Source organism: Centroberyx affinis, unplaced genomic scaffold, assembly GCF_046629955.1.
Source record: "Centroberyx affinis isolate AG114_WGS23_722 - 3 ecotype Tasmania unplaced genomic scaffold, CSIRO-AGI_Caff_v1 ptg001310l_1, whole genome shotgun sequence".
Classification (NCBI taxonomy): domain Eukaryota; kingdom Metazoa; phylum Chordata; class Actinopteri; order Beryciformes; family Berycidae; genus Centroberyx; species Centroberyx affinis.
The window spans coordinates 85,060-108,019 of record NW_027279815.1 but is presented as its reverse complement, the minus strand read 5'-3'; the positions used below and the strand labels follow the sequence as shown (position 1 = coordinate 108,019).

The 22,960-nt window shown below is 39.3% G+C and overlaps 1 protein-coding gene across 3 annotated transcripts; it reads left to right on the top strand.

Annotated features, from left to right (window-relative positions):
- The first annotated feature begins 993 nt into the window (after window positions 1–993).
- LOC139649266 (NLR family CARD domain-containing protein 3-like) lies at window positions 994–22,593 on the top strand. 3 transcript variants are annotated; one of them, XM_071525619.1, is made up of 13 exons: window positions 994–1,074; window positions 1,702–1,804; window positions 1,917–2,033; window positions 2,332–2,445; window positions 5,799–5,877; window positions 6,068–6,296; window positions 6,556–8,356; window positions 8,484–8,657; window positions 9,666–9,839; window positions 15,712–15,885; window positions 18,183–18,356; window positions 18,969–19,015; window positions 19,251–22,593. In XM_071525619.1, the coding sequence occupies exons 2-13, from the start codon at window positions 1,716–1,718 to the stop codon at window positions 19,829–19,831; spliced, it is 3,753 nt and encodes a 1,250-aa protein (XP_071381720.1). In that variant the 5' UTR covers window positions 994–1,074; window positions 1,702–1,715; the 3' UTR covers window positions 19,832–22,593. The 3 variants fall into 3 exon arrangements, with proteins under 3 accessions (XP_071381720.1, XP_071381722.1, XP_071381723.1); XM_071525621.1 differs by lacking the exon at window positions 15,712–15,885; XM_071525622.1 differs by lacking the exons at window positions 15,712–15,885; window positions 18,183–18,356; window positions 18,969–19,015; window positions 19,251–22,593 and adding an exon at window positions 10,331–11,666.
- Window positions 22,594–22,960: the final 367 nt, after the last annotated feature.

Here is a 22,960-nt window from a genome sequence, read left to right as displayed (position 1 = left end):
CCTATAGTCAAGGTAGAGAAATATAAAATGTAATTTCATGTTTTACAACCAGCATGTAGTCTATCTTTAGAGGGCGGCATGTGAGGTAAGCATATCCTACTGAGCTCCTACTACCGACTATTCAAATAAAGTTTCACAGGCATGGCACATCAAATAATTTCCTTGTGATCTGACACAAAAATTGCAATTCCTCGATGACAGGGAACATTTGGTTTAAGCTAAAAAAAAGAACGTATCCTTCTTTAGTTACATTAATGACTAGATGATAAACATGCCAAGGTCTATAATTTCATATAAGCAAGCTTCCCTGATGTGTCTTCTGAACAGAAATTAGTGGATTTTTGGGATTTTTTAAAACACAAGTTAAAATAAGGTTAATTAATTAGGTTAATAAGGTTAAAGATGCTTCACCAACAATTTGTGGAAACTATATTTTCATGTATTATATTTACTTATTTAACCTGGCTGGTTTCATGACTTCCTGTTTTCAAGACCTGAGGAAGCAAGTTACAACCAACAACATGAAGCAATAGCCTACATACGTTAAAATATAGTAAATGTCACATAAAATAAAGTGCAAAGTAAAACAATGTAATCAAAAGACAGTAAAATTATATTGCAGTTGTCATTTTGTGTGAAGTCAGACAGATTTTAGATCTACACTCTCAGTCTCACTCTGTCATTGAATTTTAAAGCGATAGGCTATAAACCTCTCCTCCTCCATGCATTACATCTCTGCTACTCTGCTGTTTAGTTCACTGTAGATGATGTGGTTAATGTCTCCATCTAGTGGACACACAGTAGAACTACATCACCTGATCTGTGATTTCTCTGCCTCAGACTTGGTTTCTGGCCTCAGGTTAGACCGGTTTGGTGTCAGACTGATGTTTCTAGACTTTGATAGTGAAGTTATAAGGATGTGACAGCAGCCTCAGATCAAATGAACACAGACACCCAGAACTGACGAAGGAGAATAAGCAACGTCTTCTCTGTCAGTGTTTCCTCTACAGATGAAGGTAGAAAGTCTCCCTGACTTGTTCTGGATGTGAATTCACCAGGCAAACATCTTCCACGGTAACATTACTGTTTGATGAATACACTAGCTGACATTGTATGATGTGACTGTATAGTCGATGTGAAGAGGCTAAACTCTTTCAAATCATGCACCTGCTGCTTGTAGATGGTGTTCATAGTGCCATGATATCCAACATTTGTTCTCTTTGTGGCCATAAAGAACAGTGTTTTATTTGTGACTTTTAGTGGAAGTCTGATAAACACTAGTTAGGTTGTAATCTACATTGCATGTGTGAGTGAGTGAAAAAATCAATTAGAGAAAACAAAAGGGAAATTCCAGGGAAATTTCTCACTAGAAAAGTAATGTGAACAGAAACAACTTGGACCTCTCATGACCAAAGCTAAAACTTACTAGCCTTGCACTCTGTAGTCTTCAAACAATGCAAAAGAGAAAAGACCGTTCTGAAGTTCATTTGTTAGATAATAGGCAGCTGAAATTGCAAACATTTTTTTTTCACATTTTTGTGTCACAAATGTTCATTACATTCCTAACACACATTCCTTTGGCATTTTACAGTCAGGAGTGAATATTATATATTTTACAGCAGAAGTGATATATCCTGTAATGGAAACCTTGTTGTAATGAATCAGTCCAGCTAACAGCATGTTGGGTGTGTTTGTGTAAAGGTGTTGGCTCTACTATGAGTCAGTCTGAGGAGAGAGAGGAGGGGCTCCCTCCCTCTAAAACCACTCTGTCTGGGGAACATGACAGCCGGACCAAAGCTGAGAGGTAAGTTGAGGATCTCTAACTGTCCATGACTGTTCTCCATCTCAGAGCTCAGCAGTGAAATCATTACAGCATCACTATTCAGAGTAAGAACTCTGTCTTTGTTGTGTTGAAGCCCAGTCCAGCAGGAGAGACCAGACTCCCCTGAACCCAGCTGTGTGTCCATGAAGAGTGACTGGTCTATTCATCGCCTTATTGACTTCAAAGATGGACACCACTCCGCTAAGCAAAGGTAAGAATTTAAAACAGATGAGTGTGTAAAATTGTCTTCTTCATAAGGACACAGATACCTTCACTGTGTTCATAATGTTTCTATCCAACCTGATCTTACACAAATGTGTGAAATGAACACAACTTGTTCACTGTTGTGAGTCAAATTAACATTTTTTGTTAAAGTTTTTGTTATTTAACCATGACCAAAGCCTTTCTCTAACCTTAACCAAGTTGTTCTAGTTGCCTAACCTTAAATCTGGTTTTCAGAGTTTGTGCTCATTTCACAACTTTTTATGAGATCATGTTGTTTCTATCAGGATCCAGCAGGAGAGACCAGACTCCCCTGAACCCAGCTGTGTGTCCATGAAGAGTGACTGGTCTATTCATCGCCTTATTGACTTCAAAAATGGACACCACTCCGCTAAGCAAACGTAAGAATTTGTAATAGATGAGTTTGTTATTATCCAAGTCATGAGAGGTATCAAGTCATGAGATATAGAATTGGTCTGGCCCTTCATACTCTGTTGATTAGGTTTCCTCTTTCAAAACATCACATCCAATAATCAGGGCTGAATGTCCTGATAACGATGTATCTTGAAAACTAACAACATACTTCACGCACTAGTTACTGAACAAGAGTAGGCCTAAAGAACAGGAGTTGACCTTTGGTCACAATGGCAGACTATTGTAACTCTTGGTCACAATGGTAATTGTATGTTGGGAACTGCATATGTGTTAGGCCCTACTTGATAGGACATTTTTGGCTATTTTTGGCCACAAAACAGCTAGCTAGCACATAGTTAGCAACAACTTCTCTACACTGATGCACCTTCAATTTAATCAAATAAATTGTTATGAAATCTAAATTTTATTGTCTTTTATGAAAACTTGGGTGTGACATCTCTTAAAACTACAGACTGATTTTCAGACTTTGAAGGACAATTATATAAAAAATGCCAAAACCTTAAATTATAAATAATAAAAATTATTACAAAATTGATTGCATTATTTCAACTTAAATTTGTTAGACATTAGTATGCTTTGTTCAATGAGACATGTCAAAAATGGAAACATTTTTAGATATTAATTCTGAACATAAATTTAAGGGTTGATAGTGGGGACAGCTGTCTTAAACATGGGGGGTATGAGTATAATTGTTAAATTTTAACAAATTTATTAAATTGTTTTTGCAATTTATATCTTGGATAATATGAAACCATAAGATGATCTAATTAATAATTTAGCTCAGAAAGATTTTATTGTTCTGTTTATTACTTTTATTGGAGGGGGACACCAATGCCATTTCAGTAGAGCTGTGACTGACAGGCTGCCTTGTGGATGTAGGCTGGTGTGTAATATTGACCCAGCTGACCATTATAGTTTCACCTGTTGAGGGAAAATATTTACTGAATTTGCAGGCTCATAAACCACATTGTTTGTGTTGTTGGCCTGTTGTCTGGGATTTGCTTAGAACAGTGCAAAATAGCTGACTGCATAAGGCATAGGGTATTAATGTAGACTAAAGCATACGCTGAAATTTGATGTAGCCTATCAATAAATACATTGGTGAAAGAGAGGTAACATCATTTATTTATTTATTTTGACATAGACACGTAGAGACCATATTACCCCAATCTTAGCATTGATTTTAAGATTTTACTGACTACATTTAAAGCACGGCAAGGTCTAGCCCCTAGCTACATTGCTGACCTTATAACTCCTTATGAGCTGGAACGCAGCCTTCGTTCCTCAGACAAGGTTCCACAGTCTAGGCTCAAGGCTAAAGGTGACTCTGCTTTCTCTATTAGAGCCCCTAGTCTTTGAAATGACCTGCCTGAGGAAGTTAGGCTAGCTAAATCAGTTTCATCTTTTAAATCCCTTCTAAAAACACACTTTTAGGGCGCCCTGGTGGCTCACTGAGTAGAGTGCGTACCATAAGGCTGTAATAAAAAAATATTACAAAAAAAACCCCACACTTTTATAGACAGGCTTTTATGTGAATTGCTCCTTATAATTGTATCTCCATTTTATTTTTCATTTTTGTAATTGTGTTTCTCGTTTTATTACTTTTTTACTTGTTTTGTTATTTATTACTGTCCTTTTTGGGGACAGCTTGTACTGTCTGGGCATTCATGTGTTTTGTCACACACTTTTATGTAAATTTCCATCTGTTTTCTAGTCGTATCTGCTTCTTTTCTATTACCTTTTATTCCTATTTTTTATTTACTTATTCTTTTTTATTCAACTTTATTTTATTTATTTAATTGTGATACCTTTACATCACTGTCTCTGGGTTTTATTGTATGTAAAGCGCTTTGTCATTAGAGAGCACAAAGTATGTTTCCATAGTTATGCGGATGACACGCAACTCTACATCTCTGCTGAACCAAATTATGCTGCAGCTATAAACTCCATTACTACATGTCTTTTGGCAATAAATAAATGGATGAGCAAAAATTTTTTAAAGTTAAACGAGGACAAAACTGAAATCCTACTAGTCGGCCCTAAAACAAAAAGGGAAATGCTGTTTAATAATCTGGGAACACTGACTCCCTGGATTAAATCTGAGGTTACAAGTCTTGGTGTTATCCTAGATTCAGATCTAAGCTTCAAGTCCCACATTAACAAGGTGACAAAAACATAATTTTTCCACCTTAGAAACACAGCTAAAGTACGACCATTTATAAATCAAAAAGATGCTGAAAAATTGATTCATGCCTTTATTTCAAGCCGACTCGATTACTGTAAGGCATTTTTTACTGGTCTCCCGAAAAAAAACACTGAGAGACTTCAGCTTATTCAAAACTCTGCAGCTCGGCTATTAACCAGAACCAAGAGGAGAGAGCACATCAGTCCAGTTTTAGCTGCTCTACACTGGCTTCCTGTAACATTTAGAATTGATTTTAAGGTCCTCCTCCTTATATACAAAGCCCTTAATGGGCTAGGACCAAGCTACATTGCTAACTCCCTTGTTCACTACTTGCCTTCAAGAACACTGCGATCATCTGCTGCTGGTTTATTGGAGGTTCCCAGCAACAGCCGAAAGAAAATCGGGGATGCAGCCTTTGTCAATTACGCCCCAAAGCTCTGGAACACTCTGCCTATAGATATCAGGGAAGCCAGCTCAAGTATTTTTAAAAGAAAGCTAAAATCTTATCTCTTCCCTTTAGCCTTTAACTAGCTACGACTTTCCTGATACAGGCCTTAAACTTTTTTTATTTATTTATTATTATTATTATTATTATTTATTATTATTATTATTATTATTATTTTTTTACACTTTGCTTCGCACTTATGCACTGCTGCACTTCTTTTAAAATGTTGTGTTTTACTTGATTTTAATTATTCTATGTACTCTTTATTTTATTTGACTTTATTTTTATTATTATTCAGTGGGTTTTATTTTCCATTTTATGTTATGCTCATTCTATGTCTATTTTCATGTATGTAATTTCTTTGTTGTAAAGCACTTTGAGCTGCATTTCTTGTATAAAGGTGCTATACAAATAAAGTTTATTATTATTATTATTATTATTATTGTAAACGTTAGAAAAGTGTTACACAAATAAAGTTCGGGAAAGCCTTCTCAAATGAACAAATGTCTTAAAGAATGACTTCAAGATAGTGCTAGGACATGCTTTGGGAAAGCCACGCCAACATTTACAGTGCAGTTCACCTTGTGTTTTTGCCAGGATTCATCATGACAGAACACAACACCTTTAACAACCTGTGTGTGTGTGTGTGTTGATATCTGGAGACCTAATACTTAATGTTTTCTCCACAGAGTTCACCATCAAAGGAAAGAGGTTCCCAGTGGTCAGTCTGCTCAGGAGCATCAAACAGACCTGGACTCCATATTTATGGTGTGTAAATGTACAACAACACCTTTTACTTCAGCTGCAAAGAAAATGCAAAACAACCATTCCAACCGGTCATAGTCTCCATGCTGCTCTCTTTAGACCAGTGGGCTTTCAAACCATGCAAGATGGATGTGATGTTGTGTTCCATGATTTCTATATATGAATTTTGAATTTATATAATATTCTGTTCCAGCTTCTTGAGGAGAACATTGCCACTTTTATGAAGAATGAGCTGAAAAGGATCCAGAGGATTCTGAGTCCAGATTACCCAGAATGCTCAGAGAAGCAGAGGGAGGATGAGGAGGTGGTGGAGGGTGAGGAGGAAGAGCAGAGGAGGAGCAGCAGAGAGGCGTTTCTGGAGATCACACTGCACTTCCTGAGGAGAATGAAGCAGGAGGAGCTGGCTGACTCTCTGCAGAGCAGTAAGAGGCTTTTAACAGGTTTAACATGATGGAAAGAGGAAATGGTGGGAAAATGAGAGATGTTTACATTTCCAAACTCTGCTTTAAATAATGCTGTACAAATATCTGCATCAGATCTATACAATTCTTCTGGGCTTCACACACAGTCAGAACATGTTTGTCCACCACTGATGAGGTGAATAGATATCATGGAGTGGGAAAATATATACATCCACACTGAAATCCACTCATTGATTCTATTTGTTGTTTGTTCATTCAGAAACGTTTGCTCCCATCTGCCAACATCAACTCAAATCTAATCTGAAGGACAAGGTTCAGTGTGTGTTTGAGGGGATTGCTAAAGCAGGAAACCCAGCACTTCTGAAGCAGATCTACACAGAGCTTTACATCACAGAGGGAGGGAGTGGAGAGGTCAATGATGAACATGAGGTCAGACAGATTGAAGCAGCATCCAGGAAACCAGCGAGACCAGAAACAACAATCAAATGTGAAGACATCTTTAAGCCCTTACCTGGAAGAGACAAACCAACCAGAACACTGATGACAAAGGGAGTGGCTGGCATTGGGAAAACAGTCTTAACACAGAAGTTCACTCTGGATTGGGCTGAAGACAAAGCCAACCAGGATATACAGTTCATATTTCCACTGACTTTCCGAGAGCTGAATCTGCTGAAAGAGAAAAAGTACAGCTTGGTGAAACTTCTTCATCACTTCTTTAATGACACCAAAGAATCAGGAATCTGCAGGTTTGACAAGTTCCAGGTTGTGTTCATCTTTGACGGTCTGGATGAGTGTCGACTTCCTCTAGACTTCCAGAAGAACAAGATCCTGACTAATGTTAAAGAGTTAACCTCAGTGGACGTGCTGCTGACAAACCTCATCAAGGGGAAACTGCTTCCCTCTGCTCGCCTCTGGATAACCACACGACCTGCAGCAGCTGATCAGATCCCTCCTGAGTGCGTTGACATGGTGACAGAGGTGAGAGGCTTCACTGACCCACAGAAGGAGGAGTACTTCAGGAAGAGATTCAGAGATGAGGAGCAGGCCAGCAGAATCATCTCCCACATCAAGACTTCACAAAGCCTCCACAACATGTGCCACGTCCCAGTCTTCTGCTGGATCACTGCTACAGTTCTGGAGCATGTGTTGAAAACCAGTGACAGAGGAGACCTGCCCAAGACCCTGACTGAGATGTACATCCACTTCCTGGTGGTTCAGTCCAAACTAGGGAATGTCAAGTATCATGGGAGAGCTGAGACAGATCCACACTGGAATACAGAGAGCAGGAAGATGATTCTCTCTCTGGGAAAACTGGCTTTTGAGCAGCTGGAGAAAGGCAACCTGATCTTCTATGAAGCAGACCTGACAGACTGTGGCATTGATATCAGAGCAGCCTCAGTGTACTCAGGAGTGTTCACACAGATCTTTAAAGAGGAGCGTGGGCTGTACCAGGACAAGGTGTTCTGCTTTGTCCATCTGAGCATTCAGGAGTTTCTGGCTGCTGTTTATGTCATCCTTTCATTCATCGACTCTGGTGTCAATCTGCTGTCAGAACCACAATCAACCTCCACAACATCTCAACCAAGAGACAAATCTCAGGTAAGTCACCTCTACCAGAGTGCTGTGGACAAGGCCTTACAGAGTCCAAATGGACACCTGGACGTGTTCCTCCGCTTCCTCCTGGGCCTTTCACTGCAAACCAATCAGACTCTCCTACGAGGCCTTCTGGAAAAGACAGGAAGGAGCTCACAGACCAATCAGGATACAGTCCAGTACATCAAGCAGAAGATCAAGAAGAATCCCTCTCCAGAGAGAAGCATCAATCTGTTCCACTGTCTGAATGAGCTGAATGACCGTTCTCTAGTGAAGGAGATCCAACAGCACCTGAGTTCAGGAAGTCTCTCCAGAAAGAAACTCTCCCCTGCTCAGTGGTCGGCTCTGGTCTTCATATTACTGTCATCAGAAGAAGAGCTAGACGTGTTTGACCTGAAGAAATACTCTGCTTCAGAGGAGACTCTTCTGAGGCTGCTGCCAGTGGTCAAAGCCTCCAATAAATCTTTGTAAGTGCATAGAAAACTGGATAGATTCAATTTACTAAATCTAATATTTATAGAGAGGAAAAAAAATGAATATTTTTTAAAGTTTTTTTTAAGTTATTGTTTGTCTTTTTCACTAATTCTCCTTCAGGCTGAATGACTGTAAGCTGTCAGAGAGAAGCTGTGAAGCTCTGGCCTCAGTTCTCAGCTCCCAGTCCTCTAGTCTGAGAGAGCTGGACCTGAGTAACAATGACCTGCAGGATTCAGGAGTGAAGCTGCTCTCTGCTGGACTGGAGAGTCCACACTGCAGACTGGAAAGTCTCAGGTAAGATCAGTTGACAGTTTATTTCAATTGATTTGACACATTTTCTAACTATGGTCCATGCTCTCAAACAGTCTCTCAGGTCAGGATTCCTGAATCTGCAGAGTGTGACTCTGCCAGTTTTACATCAGGATTTCAGAGCCATTTTACATCGGCATCTTCAATTTTAATTTAACTTTACAGAAAGTTTGGACATTTTCCAGCACTTGTTTTATTCAAATTCAAATACACAGCCATGCACATGAAGGATTTAGAGAAGATCAGTCATGCTCTGATATCATGTAATTTAGATTACTGCACTTCTCTCTATTCCTGTCTCATAATTCACTGTCACATCTCCAGCTTGTTCAGAATAGATCCGCTAGGATTTTAACTAGTGTTAAACAGAGATCATATATCCCCATTTGTACCATCTCTCTACTGGTTACCACTAAGATACAGATTTAATATTAAGATTTCACTGATTTAAAGCATGGCTAGTTTTGTCCATGAGTTTCACTGCAGAGCTCTTAGTTCCCTGTGAGCCGGATAGCAAGCTGAGATCTTCAGGTCCTTCTGACTTTCCCTCAGTCTAGACTCAAGACTGAAGGTGAAAACACTTTTCCCATCAGGGCCTCTAGACTGTGGAATGCCTTCCTGAGGGATTAGGCTCATCTGTTAAAACACTTTAAATCTGCTTTATATATCTCACTATTCTTCTTTATGGCTTTTTGTAAAGCATAACATAGCATGTACCATTTGGTGGATGTATTAATCACCTTACAGTACCATGTGTGAATACATTTTTATCATTGGTGACTCCAGTGGGAATCAAACCAGCATCCCTGGCTTTGTTAGTGCTACACTCAGCTCAGTGAGCTACAGCACCATGCAAAGTACACTACCTCTAACCTCTGCTTTTAGATAAAGTTTATCATTATTATTAGTAGTAATCTGAAAGAAAAAACACAGACAACATTGACATTAAAATATAAGAGAATAAAATTTGTATTTCTGTTCATGTCCATTAAGGCTGAGTGTCTGTCAGCTGTCAGAGAGATGCTGTGAAGCTCTGGCCTCAGTTCTCAGCTCCCAGTCCTCTAGTCTGAGAGAGCTGAACCTGAGTAACAATGACCTGCAGGATTCAGGAGTGAAGCTGCTCTCTGCTGGACTGGAGAGTCCACACTGCAGACTGGAAACTCTCAGGTAAGATCAGGTTATGATGCTTTTGTGTAACAATATGTTGCAACTGTTACCTGCATGCTGATTTATGTCTTTGTATTCTGTTTTTTTTTTGTATTATTATTTTTTATATTTTTTGAATTGATCAAACAAAATCATTTTGTATGGTTTAAACCCTGTATTATAAAAATGTATTGTGTTGTATTTCTCTTCTTTTCTACTCCGTTCCTTTTAATTCTATTAAAATTCTATTAGAATTCAGTTTACCTTTCACCATAAGCGCCGCCATACTGCTGTGACATCAGGTGTGTTGATGTCGGCGAACAGAGCTACCAGTCGGAAAGTCTTGCTCGAATTTCCTTCTGGGAGCTCTGACTTCAACGACTGTTCTGTTGCAATTTTCCAAGTTGGAAGTCGTGTTTTTCCCCGAGTTCCAAGTACAATGGAATGTAGCATACCTGTAACAAAAGGAAGAAATAGCTCGCTCAACTCCAAACTCTTCTTGTTGTCTTTAGGGTGCAGACTCTTGTGCATACAGATTCAAAAAAAGGAGGGATGTCCGCACAACCAGCTGGTCAGCCAATGCTCTATCAAGTGTACTCTTAATTTCATTACGAAATCTGATGGTGGGGTCACCATTCAACTGGGTATAGAAATTACTGCTTTCTCTCCCCAGCTAGATTCACCAATAAGCGTGCCAATAATCTGAGAGACACACTGGTAAAAAATGACACTTATATACCACCTCAGCACTTCTGATCTTCTCCTCCCTCTGGTAACTTTCCTTGCCACAACTGTAATGCCATGATAAATGGGGATTTCTTTCTACACCCACATACTGGCAGAAAAATAAAAGTAAGAGGCAGGTTTTCATGTGACACCAAGTATGTTGTATACATACTTAAATGTCCATGTGGCTTCTACTATGTTGGTAAAACCAGAAGGGAGTTGAAAATCAGAATATCTGAACACAAAGCAATATCAGAAATCATGATGAAAAATCTCTGGTGGCTAGACATTTTAATGCCACTGGCCATGAAGTATGCAGACTGAGATTCCAAGGTGTGGAAGTGGTAAAACCTTTAAGGAGAGGGGGTGACAAAGACTGGTTTCTGCTACAAAGAGAGGCCTTTTGGATCCACTCTCTACAGAGAGTGTCCAAGGGCTCTCAATGAAGAATTACTGCTAAATTGTTTTTTGTAAAGTGAGCGTTTCTAACTTGAGGAGCTTTTTTTTTCTTTTCATCTTTTTTTTATTATCTTCTAATGTATTTTGTTGTTGTTGGATATTGTATTTTCTCTATATATTTGCTGTTCTATATTATATTGTTACTGTTCATCTTAATTTATTACATGGTTGCTAATATATGAATATTGGGAATTGTCTATAAATATGGGTCACTTCCCCATGGGAGTGGAAGCGTTGATGAAGGCTTAGTGCTGAAACACGTTCGTTTCTCAGCTTGCTGATGTGCATATAATAAACTTTTGTAATTCAGGGTGTTTTCACATATAGTCCTCTTTAAACGAACCGAACTCAGTCCTCTTAAAGTGGACCAAAAAGTGGACCAACAGAAAAGGGACTCAGTTCTTTTTGCGTTCACATTGTCAGTTCATTTGAAAGAGGACTCAGTTCTCTTTCTGGTTCACTTCAGCTCTGATGGGGCCTCAGTCCTCTTTCTGTTCACACTATAGTAGTTCCTCTGGAGCTCAGACCTTTACTGCTATGTAGCCTATGTATTTACTGTTATGTATTATTATTAGCCTACTGTTATTACTTATTTGCTATTCATTTATTACTTTTACCATCATCCTCGTTTATCACAAAACCTCTGACATAATCAATTGTACTTCATGCCAATAAAAGTAGATTAAATACATTGAGAGTCAAGTCAAGTCAAATTTATTTATACAGCACATTTCATACACAGGGCAACACAATGTGCTTTACATAAAAAGACAATACAGTATGCATATGCAATATGCATCAACAAGTGTTAGTGCAGTTACACAAGAATCAGTGCAGAATATGCCAATGTCAAAATATACAAAACACTCACACACAGACTCACACACACACACACACACACACACACACATACACATTAAGAACTTAGCCATAGATTGTTGTGAAAAGAAAGGTTTTTAACCTGGTTTTAAAGGTGTTCAGTGTCGGGGCCTCTCTCAGGTCCTCAGGCAGGGCGTTCCATCTACTTGGGGCATAAATACAAAAGGCAGCATCCCCTGCTTTGGAGTTAGTACGAGGGATGGTTAAAAGACCGCTGCCTGTGGACCTGAGAGTTCTTGCTGGTTTGTATCTAATTAGCATGTCTGTTATATACTGAGGTGCAAGGCCATTTAGAGCTTTGTAAACAAGTAGTAGAATTTTAAAATCGATTCTAGTTTTGACAGGGAGCCAATGCAGGGATCTAAGAACCGGTGTAATGTGTTCAGACTTTTTAGTTCCGGTGAGAACGCGTGCAGCTGCATTTTGAATTAACTGTAGTCGCCGCACAGCTGATTTCGGGAGGCCGGTGAAAAGACCATTACAGTAGTCAAGTCTACTTGTTATAAATGCATGAATTAATTTCTCAGAGTCTGATTTTGATAGAAAGCCCCTCAGTTTTGAAATGTTTTTTAGATGGTAGAAGGCTGATCTTGTGAGTTGATTGATATGGCTCTTAAAATTTAGATCGCCGTCTATGATTACACCCAGATTTCTAGCTTCACTTTTGCTCTCCAGAGACAGAGAACTGAGATGAGCTGCAATTTTCTGTCTCTGAGCCTTTGCACCAAAGATGAGTATTTCTGTTTTGTCTTTGTTCAGTTGTAAAAAGTTCTGTGACATCCATAGATTAATATCATCAATACACTGAGTTAGGGAATGTATGGGATCTAGGTCCTCGTGGGACAGGGATATGTACAGTTGTGAATCATCTGCATAATTATGGTAGTTTATTTTGTGTTTCTGTATGACATGTGCGAGTGGGAGCATATAGAGATTAAACAGTAGTGGTCCAAGAATCGAACCTTGGGGTACTCCACACATAATACTCACTCTTTCCGAGGCAAAGTCACCAATGGACACAAAGAACTGCCTATCCTGTAGGTAGGATCTGAACCAGTTTAGAACCTATGGTGGGATCGAAAACCAGATTGATAAGTGTCTAGAAGGCTGTTTGATGTTAGATAATTATTAAGCTGAGAATAAACTGTTTTTTCAAGTATTTTGCTGAGGAAAGGTAAGTTGGAGATGGGCCTGTAGTTAGCAATAACTGTTGCATCAAGGTTACTCTTCTTCAGAAGTGGTTTAATGACAGCTGTTTTAAGCGCTGCAGGAAATGTACCTGACTGAAGAGAGCAGTTAATCATTTCCAATACCTCAGGTGCTAAGCAGTCAAAAACAGTTTTAAAAAATGTGGTAGGGAGAGGATCCAAGCAGCAGGTGGAGGACCTGAGCTGCCCAACAAAATTGTCTAGTTGTTGTAGGTCTAGAGGGTCAAAATGAGACATGGCATAAGTAATATTCCTGGAGAACTGGAGGGTAGGTTCATTTATAGAACTTGAGGCAGTAATGTTCTGTCTGATGGCAATAATTTTGTTATTGAAGAATGTGGCGAATTGCTCACATTTTTTAGTGGACAGCATCTCTGATGGGGTTGGACATGGTGGATTAATAAGTCGATCAACAGTAGAGAAGAGCACTTTACTATTGTTGATATTTTCATTAATGATTTTAGAGAAGAAGGATTCTCTGGCCTGTTTAATTTCTTTGTTGTAGTAACTCAGTCTATCCTTGTAGATTTCATAGTGAACCTGAAGTTTTGTCTTTCTCCACTGTCGTTCTGCCTGGCGACACTTTCTCTTAAACTGCCTAACAACCACTCCATTTCTCCAGGGGGCTTTTTGTTTTTTTATGTTTTTAGTTTTAACAGGTGCAATGCTGTCAATGATATTTCGTACTTTTGAGTTGAAGTTGTTCACAGGATCCTCAGTTGGTGATGCCATGAACAATGGTAACTCATTTACAGTTTTCTTAAAGGTTTCAATTGTATTATTATCAATGGTACGTTTTTTGATTGTTCGAGTACTCTTCTGTTGTACAGGAAAAGCAGACACATCAAAAAATATGATATGACCAAGTCCAGAGTATGCCCCTTATTGTGGGTGGGGCCAGAAACATGCTGAGTGAGGTCAAATGCCTCCAGTAGGCTAATTAAGTTTCTGGCATCAGGGTCTGTTTGATTGTCAACGTGAATATTAAAATCACCTGAGATAATTAAACAATCGTAGTCAGTGGAGACCTTGGACAGTAGCTCAGAGAGTTCATCAAGAAAGCCACATTTAGATTTTGGTGGCCGATAGACAGTAATTATTAAAATCGCAGCACTACAGTGTATAGATACAGCAAGGTATTCAAAAGACGTGAATTCCCAGAGGGAGATTTCCTTGCAGCTATATATATCAGAGAAGACAGTAGCTATTCCACCGCCCCTCTTATCAGATCTAGTGGTATGGATGAACTTGAAGTTAGGAGGTGCAGTCTCAATGAGCGCGACTGCGCCATTTCTATCCAGCCAGGTCTCGGTCAGTAGAGTGAAGTCTAGGTTATGTGTACTTATAAGATCATTAACTAAAAATGACTTATTCGTTAGCAACCTGACGTTTAATAAAGCCATTTTTATTGTTCGAGGTGCATGGCTTTGTGGGGGATTGATAATTGGAGTCCGAACCAGTAATAAATTGTTTAGATTCCTGTATGTTACAGAGAGATTACGGGGTCTGTGTCTATGACTTATAATTACAGAGAGGGAGAGAGAGAGAGAGGGGGGGAGGGAGAGAGAGAGAGAGAGATGTGTCTTTTATTTCAGAAGATTCTCCGCTTTTTCTCATTTGATCACATGTGGTAAAGTACTTTTGACGTAGTTTTTTTTTTTTTTTTACTTTCACACAGCACTGCAGTGCGGTCCTAATGAAGCCCCTCACTTTCATATGAACTGAAAATTGGAGGAAAACCTCAGTGTTTCTGTGTTGTAGACAGTTGCCGTTTGATGTGTTCTTCGTTCCATATCTGGAGAAGTGCAGTAGTTCCATCCTCAGATCAAACTACTCCTCGTCCACTAGTCTTGCTAGCGTTACCATGGTTGCCATGGTTACATCTATTTGTTTTTTCGAGTGTCCCGGCGCAATAGCATGTGATTTGTCTACGGCAAGCCTAGAGGGCTAAAATACAATGGCAAACAGCCAAGCGAACCTGGAGCGCTTTGTGTTCACAATGCACAGGGTAAGCGAACCGCAACGCGGACTTGAAGCGAACCACACTCAGGCCACCTCCCGAGGAGGTCTGAGTACGGTTCGTTTCAGAGGGGTCTGAGTTCTTTTGGAGTGTTCACATATGCGCAAAACATGCTGACTAATCGCTCTGAGTTCGTTTGGAGGGCTTAAAGGGACCAAGTATGAAAACACCCTCATTTGGTTGTGCGGACATCCTTCCTTTTTTTGATTCTGCAGCATACCTGTCCCAGGGGAAGCCTGCGGTACTGGCCTTGGTACTGAACCCCTTGTCTGCTTTTGGGCTCCTCTCTCTTAGTTCCCCCTGGGATGCCACAGTGGTCATATACATTTTCTGCATTGATCAAACAAAATCATTTTGTATGGTTTAAACCCTGTATGATAAAAATGTATTGTGTTGTATTCCTCTTGCTAGCGTTACTACTCTGTTCTTTTAATTCTATTAAAAGGATGGACAGAGTTAGAGCATCATATTTGAGCTCTGAAACAAAATGTTTCCTGTCCAAATGAACTTGAATAAGGTACTGAGCCCTTCCTGCTCACTGACAGTGAGTCGCTCTGGAAAGATAAAATATAATGGAAAATGTTTCTATTAATTTTGTCAGGTTGAATCAAACCAAACTCACAGAGAAATGCTGTCAGGAGTTGTCATCAGTTCTCAGCTCCCAGTCCTCTAGTCTGAAAGAGCTGGACCTGAGTAACAACGACCTGCAGGATTCAGGAGTGAAGCTGCTCTCTGCTGGACTGGAGAGTCCACACTGTAGACTGGAGACTCTCAGGTAAGAACAGTTTTTTTTAATTATTTGACACATTTCTCCAAACTAAGGTCTGTGCTCTCAAACAGTCTCTCAGGTCAGGATTCTTCAATCTGTTCAACAGATTTAAATCCTGCTTTACATGCAGCAGGGTATCCGCGGGTCATAAAAAAAACAATGTTGCGAAAATTAAGACCTTTATCATTTTAGCAATACTGAGTAATATTTTACTGGCTTGTTGCACAAAATAACTATAATATATCAGAGGGGGTTTGCAAGTGTTGTTGATCAATGCCAGTCACTCCACTGTTTCCTCAATGTTACCTAAACAAGCAGTCCAGTCCCATACTCTGTTTCGGTGGAGATGATCCACGCCCCGCTTGAGGTTGGGACTCCTTTCAGTTTCATTTGTGCAACCATGGCAGAACGAACTGCAGTAAGCTTAAAAAGCCTGACAGCCCGTAGTAAGAAAGCTGCTCCAAAACCAGAGTGAATATTGCAGCGGAGGTGGAGGAGCTTGGACTCTGAAAACAAGAGCGATGTGGAGTTGGCCTTGTGATTATTGGACAGGTAAACTACTTATGATGTAGCTAAAGTCAGCCACGGGCCACATGGCAAACTTTAGCTCCAGTGTTTCCCCTGTATTTCGCGGGGGCGTTGACGCTTTTTCCACGACCACATGTCGCTAATTGTCATTTCTACCATAAAGATGCGTCTCGGCAGAAATACATTTGATGAAAAAAAAAATCTAGCGGATTTTCAGCAGCAGCGGCACTACTGAATGACTTCACTGCACATAAATATCTGTCAAGCAATATGATGACACGATGTTGCTAGTAAGCGGCTAAAGGATGTGGTTGGTTAGCGTTAGCTAGCTTGAGCTGCTAGACCTCTGGGTTAGCTGATAACAGAGCATCGCTATCTGTTGATTCCATGTTACTTGACTTCATGATAGTTCTGTAACTCTGTGGGATGTTTTAAACATTTGTAACAGTTTACAATGGGATATGTTTCCTCTTCACTTGACATGCTGAACTTTAACACTACTTGCCTAGGTGCCGTTAAAACAGCAGTTCATACTTTGTCAGTTTCAGACCACCGTAGCTCAGTGGGACAGGAGGGGTGAGAGAGGGTGGAGCTGGGCTGTGTGACTGGTGGAGGAGAACCTCCTTGGGACACGTCTGCCGATGTTGTTGTAGTTCCTGTGGCTGCCGTTAGATAACTACTAACTACTAGATTACTAAAGGGCCCATGTTACTAGTCCCTTAACGTAATGACTTGTTTGAATTAAAAAAAAAACAGCTGTATGTTTATTTATTTATATTTATTGATTTATTATAGCCATAATGTAGGAATTCCTACGTGGTGGGTCCTAGGTGAGCAGCAAACTTCCTGAACTGAACAGCCGCTCGACAGGCGCTAAATGGGGTTGGGGTTTTGTACTTCATGTAAATGTTTTGGATGTTTGAGAACTGGTTGAGGGTCTCAATCCCAGATCCTCCTGACCTCAAATAATCCACCACTTCTTCTCCTGCTGAGTAGCTGTTTGTCCACCAGCGTCCTGCTCTGAAATCCAGATCTGTTGTTTAGTAGGAGTGTGTTTGTTGTTGGCAGTGGAGGCTCCTTGTCAGGTTGTTTTTCCCTGAGTTTCATTGACATTGCTGTGTTGTGTATCAGATGCTTTGATAAACTGGATGTTGTGTTTTGCGCTGTGGAAAGAGTTTTGCTGCCACACAAAGTTTACAATGGACGATAATGTTCTTTGCATCCTTGACTGAGATAAATTCAAAGTAATGGGAAAACTTCCAGCTGCTGAAAGTCTGTGTCCCTCCACCACCCACCCTTTTGTTTTGCTTTTTTAGCGAGTAGCGACGTAAACCTGCTGCATGTCCTGAAGATATGACGAAAAAACAAACAGGGATTTGAAAAAACAAAAAACCTTTGAAAATTTCAAAGGAGAGAACAGAAAACGTTGACAGAGGTTCAGGTTTAAGTAACGCAGTAACAGAGCGTTACTGGGATTAAAAACTGTAATGTAATTAAATTGTAATCCCTTACACTACTGTTACTGAAAAAGTAATCACATTACTGTAACGTGTCAATAAGTAGCCTGATGCGTTACCGCCCAACACTGGTGCCCAGGGGCCCTTTGTCTCATAATCTGCCTATGGAGCCGATCACTGGGTCAACTGTTTGCATCTGAGACAGTTACACTTTTTGCCAGAATTTGACTGCATTGTCACAAGTATTTTCACAGCTGTATACTAAAAAACATCTACCTATGTACCTTGTTTTGTGTGTGTGTGTGTGTGTGTGTACAGGCTGTCAGGCTGTCTGCTCTCAGAGGAAGGCTGTGCTTCTCTGGCCTCAGCTCTGAGCTCCAACCCCTCCCATCTGAGAGAGCTGGACCTGAGCTACAATCATCCAGGAGCCTCAGGAAAGAAGCTGCTCTCTGCTGGTCTGGAGGATCCACACTGGAGACTGGACTCTCTCAGGTATGGAGAGGCAATGTCTGCTAGAAGGCTGAGAGTCACACACATTTTCTCTGTGACAGTGAGAAGATGAGAAACACTGAAAGTTCAGCTTTCTTGATTCTTGATGTATCAAGCTCACTTAAACTGTTGATTCGTGACTCTAAAAAAGGCCCTTCACTCCACAGTCTTTGTTTTACCATTTACTTAATCAAACAAAGGGATGGGGAAAAAGGCACAGTAAAGGACATGTTCAAAGCCACGGTCAAAACTAATTTGTGCTCTAGCTCAACAGCTTCTCTCTATTGAAGGAAAATGTAAATGCACAATCCACCTGATGCTCCTCTGCTGACAGTTATTAGCTAAAGAGTGACAAGCATCAATCTAAGGCAATATAAACTATATGTTACACAAGTAAATGTTAAATATTATCAATATTAATAAAAACAATCAATAAATCTATATAATCTTTATATATTTTAACAAGAGATGTCTCTTACACATACTGTTTAATGTTTAATGGTGGATATGAGTGACGTTGTGTGGAAAATCAGAAAAACACTTTTCAAGGATATGAAGGTTATTTGTTTCCATTATAAAGAGATTATGCTGATCTGACTTTATTTAACCCCACAGTGTGGACCATGGTGGAGTGCAGATGTTGAAACCAGGCCTGAGGAAGTGTAAGTGTGTATTTAGTTTTATATTCATGAAAACAAAGCAGCACATTCAATTCCTATTTAAATAGAAAGCTCATGTATGTGACATCTATTTATTCAAATCCTGCTGTGAAAAGAGATGGCTGACAAAATGTGCCATCAATCAATGTCAATCTGTTAATAAATCAACAAATAATAAACACAACAGGTGTATTAGATGAGAAGCTGATGCCGTATTGTGTCTTGTTCTCTCCATCAGATGCCTGTGAACTCACACTGGACCCAAACACAGCACACAGAGAGCTGCTCCTGTCTGAAGACAACAGAAAGGTGTCAGCAGTGAGAGAGGAGCAGCCATATCCTGATCACCCAGAGAGATTTGACTTCTGGAAACAGCTGCTGTGTAGAAATGGTCTGACTGGTCGCTGTTACTGGGAGGTCGAGAGGGAAGGAGATGTTTATATAGGAGTGACTTACAGAGGAATCAGCAGGAGAGGAGAGGGTGCTGACTGCAGGCTTGGAAGGAATGAAAAGTCCTGGAGTCTGTTCTGCTATAATAACAGTTACTCTGTCTGTCACAATAACAGAGAAACACTCATATGTTCCCCCTCCTCCTCTGGCTCTAACAGAGTAGCAGTGTATCTGGACTGGCCTGCTGGCTCTCTGTCCTTCTACAGTGTTTCCTCTGACACACTGATCCACATCCACACCTTCCACTCCACATTCACTGAACCACTCTACCCTGGGTTTGGGCTTTGGTCGACTGTTTCCTCAGTGTCTCTGAGGGAGGGAGAGAGAAACACTCAGACTGCTGACCAAAGACAGCTGCTGAAATTATAGATCACTCTGGACAGGATCACACACACACACACCCCTACATCTTAATGTGAGAATAGTAATGTTTGTATTTTCATGTGATTACTGTAAACAAACATCCATCAGTCAGTGTAAACAGAGTGTATTCTGTGTGAAACTGAACAGGGTTTTAACAACACACGTACAAGAACATGAACATTTTATTGTGAAAATGAAATGAATGAGAAATGAAACCAGACAGAATCTAGTTATGGTTGTTCATTGTGTGATTGCTGAGTCAGCAATCACAGGTATAATATTCTCGCTCTTTATTATTATTCTGTACGTTTTTTGCCGAGTTTCAACTCCTTCATACTTGCACCTACTCTATTCAAACTTTAAAATGGTCAGCTTCATTAGGAATGGTGTGCTATTACTTTTCTCAGTGATCTGACTTTTACTTTTTAAGATATTCTACTTTTTTTTTATAATGGAAGTCTATGGGCGGAATGTTTTTTTTATACTTTTTTCAACTTTTATAATGGCAGCCTATGGAGCTACACTAGAGCACGTGAGTAGAGGCATAGCTTTTATACTTTTTGAGTGAGAGACGTTTGTTCAACACACTGCTTTACAGTAATTTTGCCTACTTTAAACAGTTTTTTTTTTTTACACTTGCAGTATTTAAACTGTAGTACTTCCCACAATTTTCACTCTACATACTTATATATCAAAATCTTCACATACTTCTTCTGTCTCATAATGTAAATATCTAAGTGATGGGATTTGTAGTTTTTGAGATATGGATGTTTGTTCGGCACCAGTGCTATACCGTGTGTGCCTTTTTTTGAACAGATTTTTTCCTTTAACCTTCAATAACTTCCACAACTTTAACATTACATACATATGTTATATATTAAACTCTTCAGCTACTTCTGCTCTCACTCACAATGTAACCTAAATATATAAGCAATATGATGTATAGTTTTTGAGTTATTAACGTTTGTTCGACACTAGGGCTCCACTCTGTCACAGTACTTTCTGTTCCACTGCTGCTGTCTTACACATGCAGCTCTTCTCCACTTCTCCTTTTTTCAGTCTTCTTCATTTTAACATGTCTTTTACATATTTTCATACTTGTCACTTCCTTACTTTCAGTTTTATTCTACTCAAAATATACATTATACTCAACATTTGTACTCCCTATACCTTCAGGCTGTGAAAGTAAACTAAGTTAAATATGTAGTTTTATCATTTATTCATTTTGTACTGATTTACCTTTCACCTATATTGTGAAGCAAAGGGACCTTGGTAGAGACATTTAAGTGTAACCAGATGTTGAGGCCCTGTTTTGAAGGTCTCCTGTAACATGACTATATGTATGACATACACATGTGGTAGACGCGTGATCAAGGGATGCCCTCTCTCATGGCTTTGTGCCAATTGGTTGAAAATACTTAATCAAAATATGCATTGACCAACCACAGATAATTTCTTACTGATATACTGATGTAAGCTTTGGGTGTGATCTTATGTCTCCTTATTGTTGACTCAATAATAATCTCATTAATCTTCAAAGTCGTAAGTGGCTTGTGTCTTTATTTTGTGCATGTGTCCAGTGTTTCAACAGATTTCCATGACAAGGCTTTTACACACAAGCCTTCCTAAATATTTTCTTCCTGCTTATCGGCTGCTTACACTGGCTCCACTACCTCTCTTTCTCTGTCTCTCTCTTTCTCTTTCACTTTGTTGGGAGGCTTTATACTTCTAATACCTCTACTGCTACTACTACAGCTACTTATACTACTACAGCTACTGCTGCTACAGCTTACTGCTACTAAATAAATATACATAAATACTTTTCATTCTCTTTCTCTCTGTCTCTCTCTCTCTGTCTCTCTCTCTGTATCTGTGTCTCCTCTCTTTCTCTGTCTCACGTTGTTGGGAGGCTTTATACTTCTAATACTTCTACTGGTACTACTACTACTACAGTTTACTACTACTAAGTACTTTTCATTCTCTTTCTCTCTATATATATCTCTCTGTCTCTATCTATCTATCTATCTATCTATCTATCTATCTGTATCTGTGTCTCTCTTCTCTCTTTCTCACGTTGTTGGGAGGCTGTATACTTCTAGTACTTCTGCTACTACTACAGCTACTTCTGTAGCTACTACTATAGCTACTACTACTTCAAATACTTCTGTCTGTCTCTCACATTTTCTTATGCTTTTCTTCTCACTATTGTTACATTTTAATACATTTCTAACATTATTACTTGTCACTTCCATACTTTCAGGTTTTTTCAAATCAAAATACACCTACTCTTCATACTATTTATAATCTTGCCACCTCCCAGCTTTTACAAATATGCCTTCCCAAATATTTTAGTTTCTAACATTATTACTTATCACTTGGACACTCATTACAGCTCCTTCACAGAAGTGTTTTCAAACTGCCAGTTTTAACATTACATTCACATATTATACTTTGTCTCAGCCACTTCAGTTTGAACAGACGATCCATGGTCAGTCATGTTCAGAAACATGCACACACACACGGACACGCCCACATACATGTGCCTACACACACAAAATATCTTTCTTTTGTAAATTTGTTTTATTTGGTATTTTATTCTCATCTCATCATTCCAAGCTAAACATTTATCTAGTTTTCTATAATTGTTTCTCAGAAATAAGGTTTTGCCTAAATGAACATTGTTTGGTCTTCATCTTTTACAACAAGCAGTTAATTACTATAAAATAAATTAATTTGTTGTTCTGTTTATTGTTTATTGTTTATTGTTTATTGTGGATCTCCATTAGTCGACGCACAAGCGACAGACTAGTCTTCCTGGGTCCGTTTTAAAATATCAATACAAAACAGTAATTTGTTGTTCTGTTGTTTTATAAGTTGTGAGTCATTTCATCTCAAAATCATGGGAAATGTAATGTATGACATCACTGATTTACATTGTCAAATTGTCTCTCAAGTGTGACGTCATTTGTTAAATACTGAATTGAGAGTACACTGAGGAGTTTAAGGGGATGGTAAACACATTTGTGCAATCAGATTTTAAATATCTAATTGTTAAATGGGTGAAAATTTATTTTAACCATGTTTTACCCATATTTGACAGCGCCCCCAGTTGTTAACTATACTCACATGATAGCT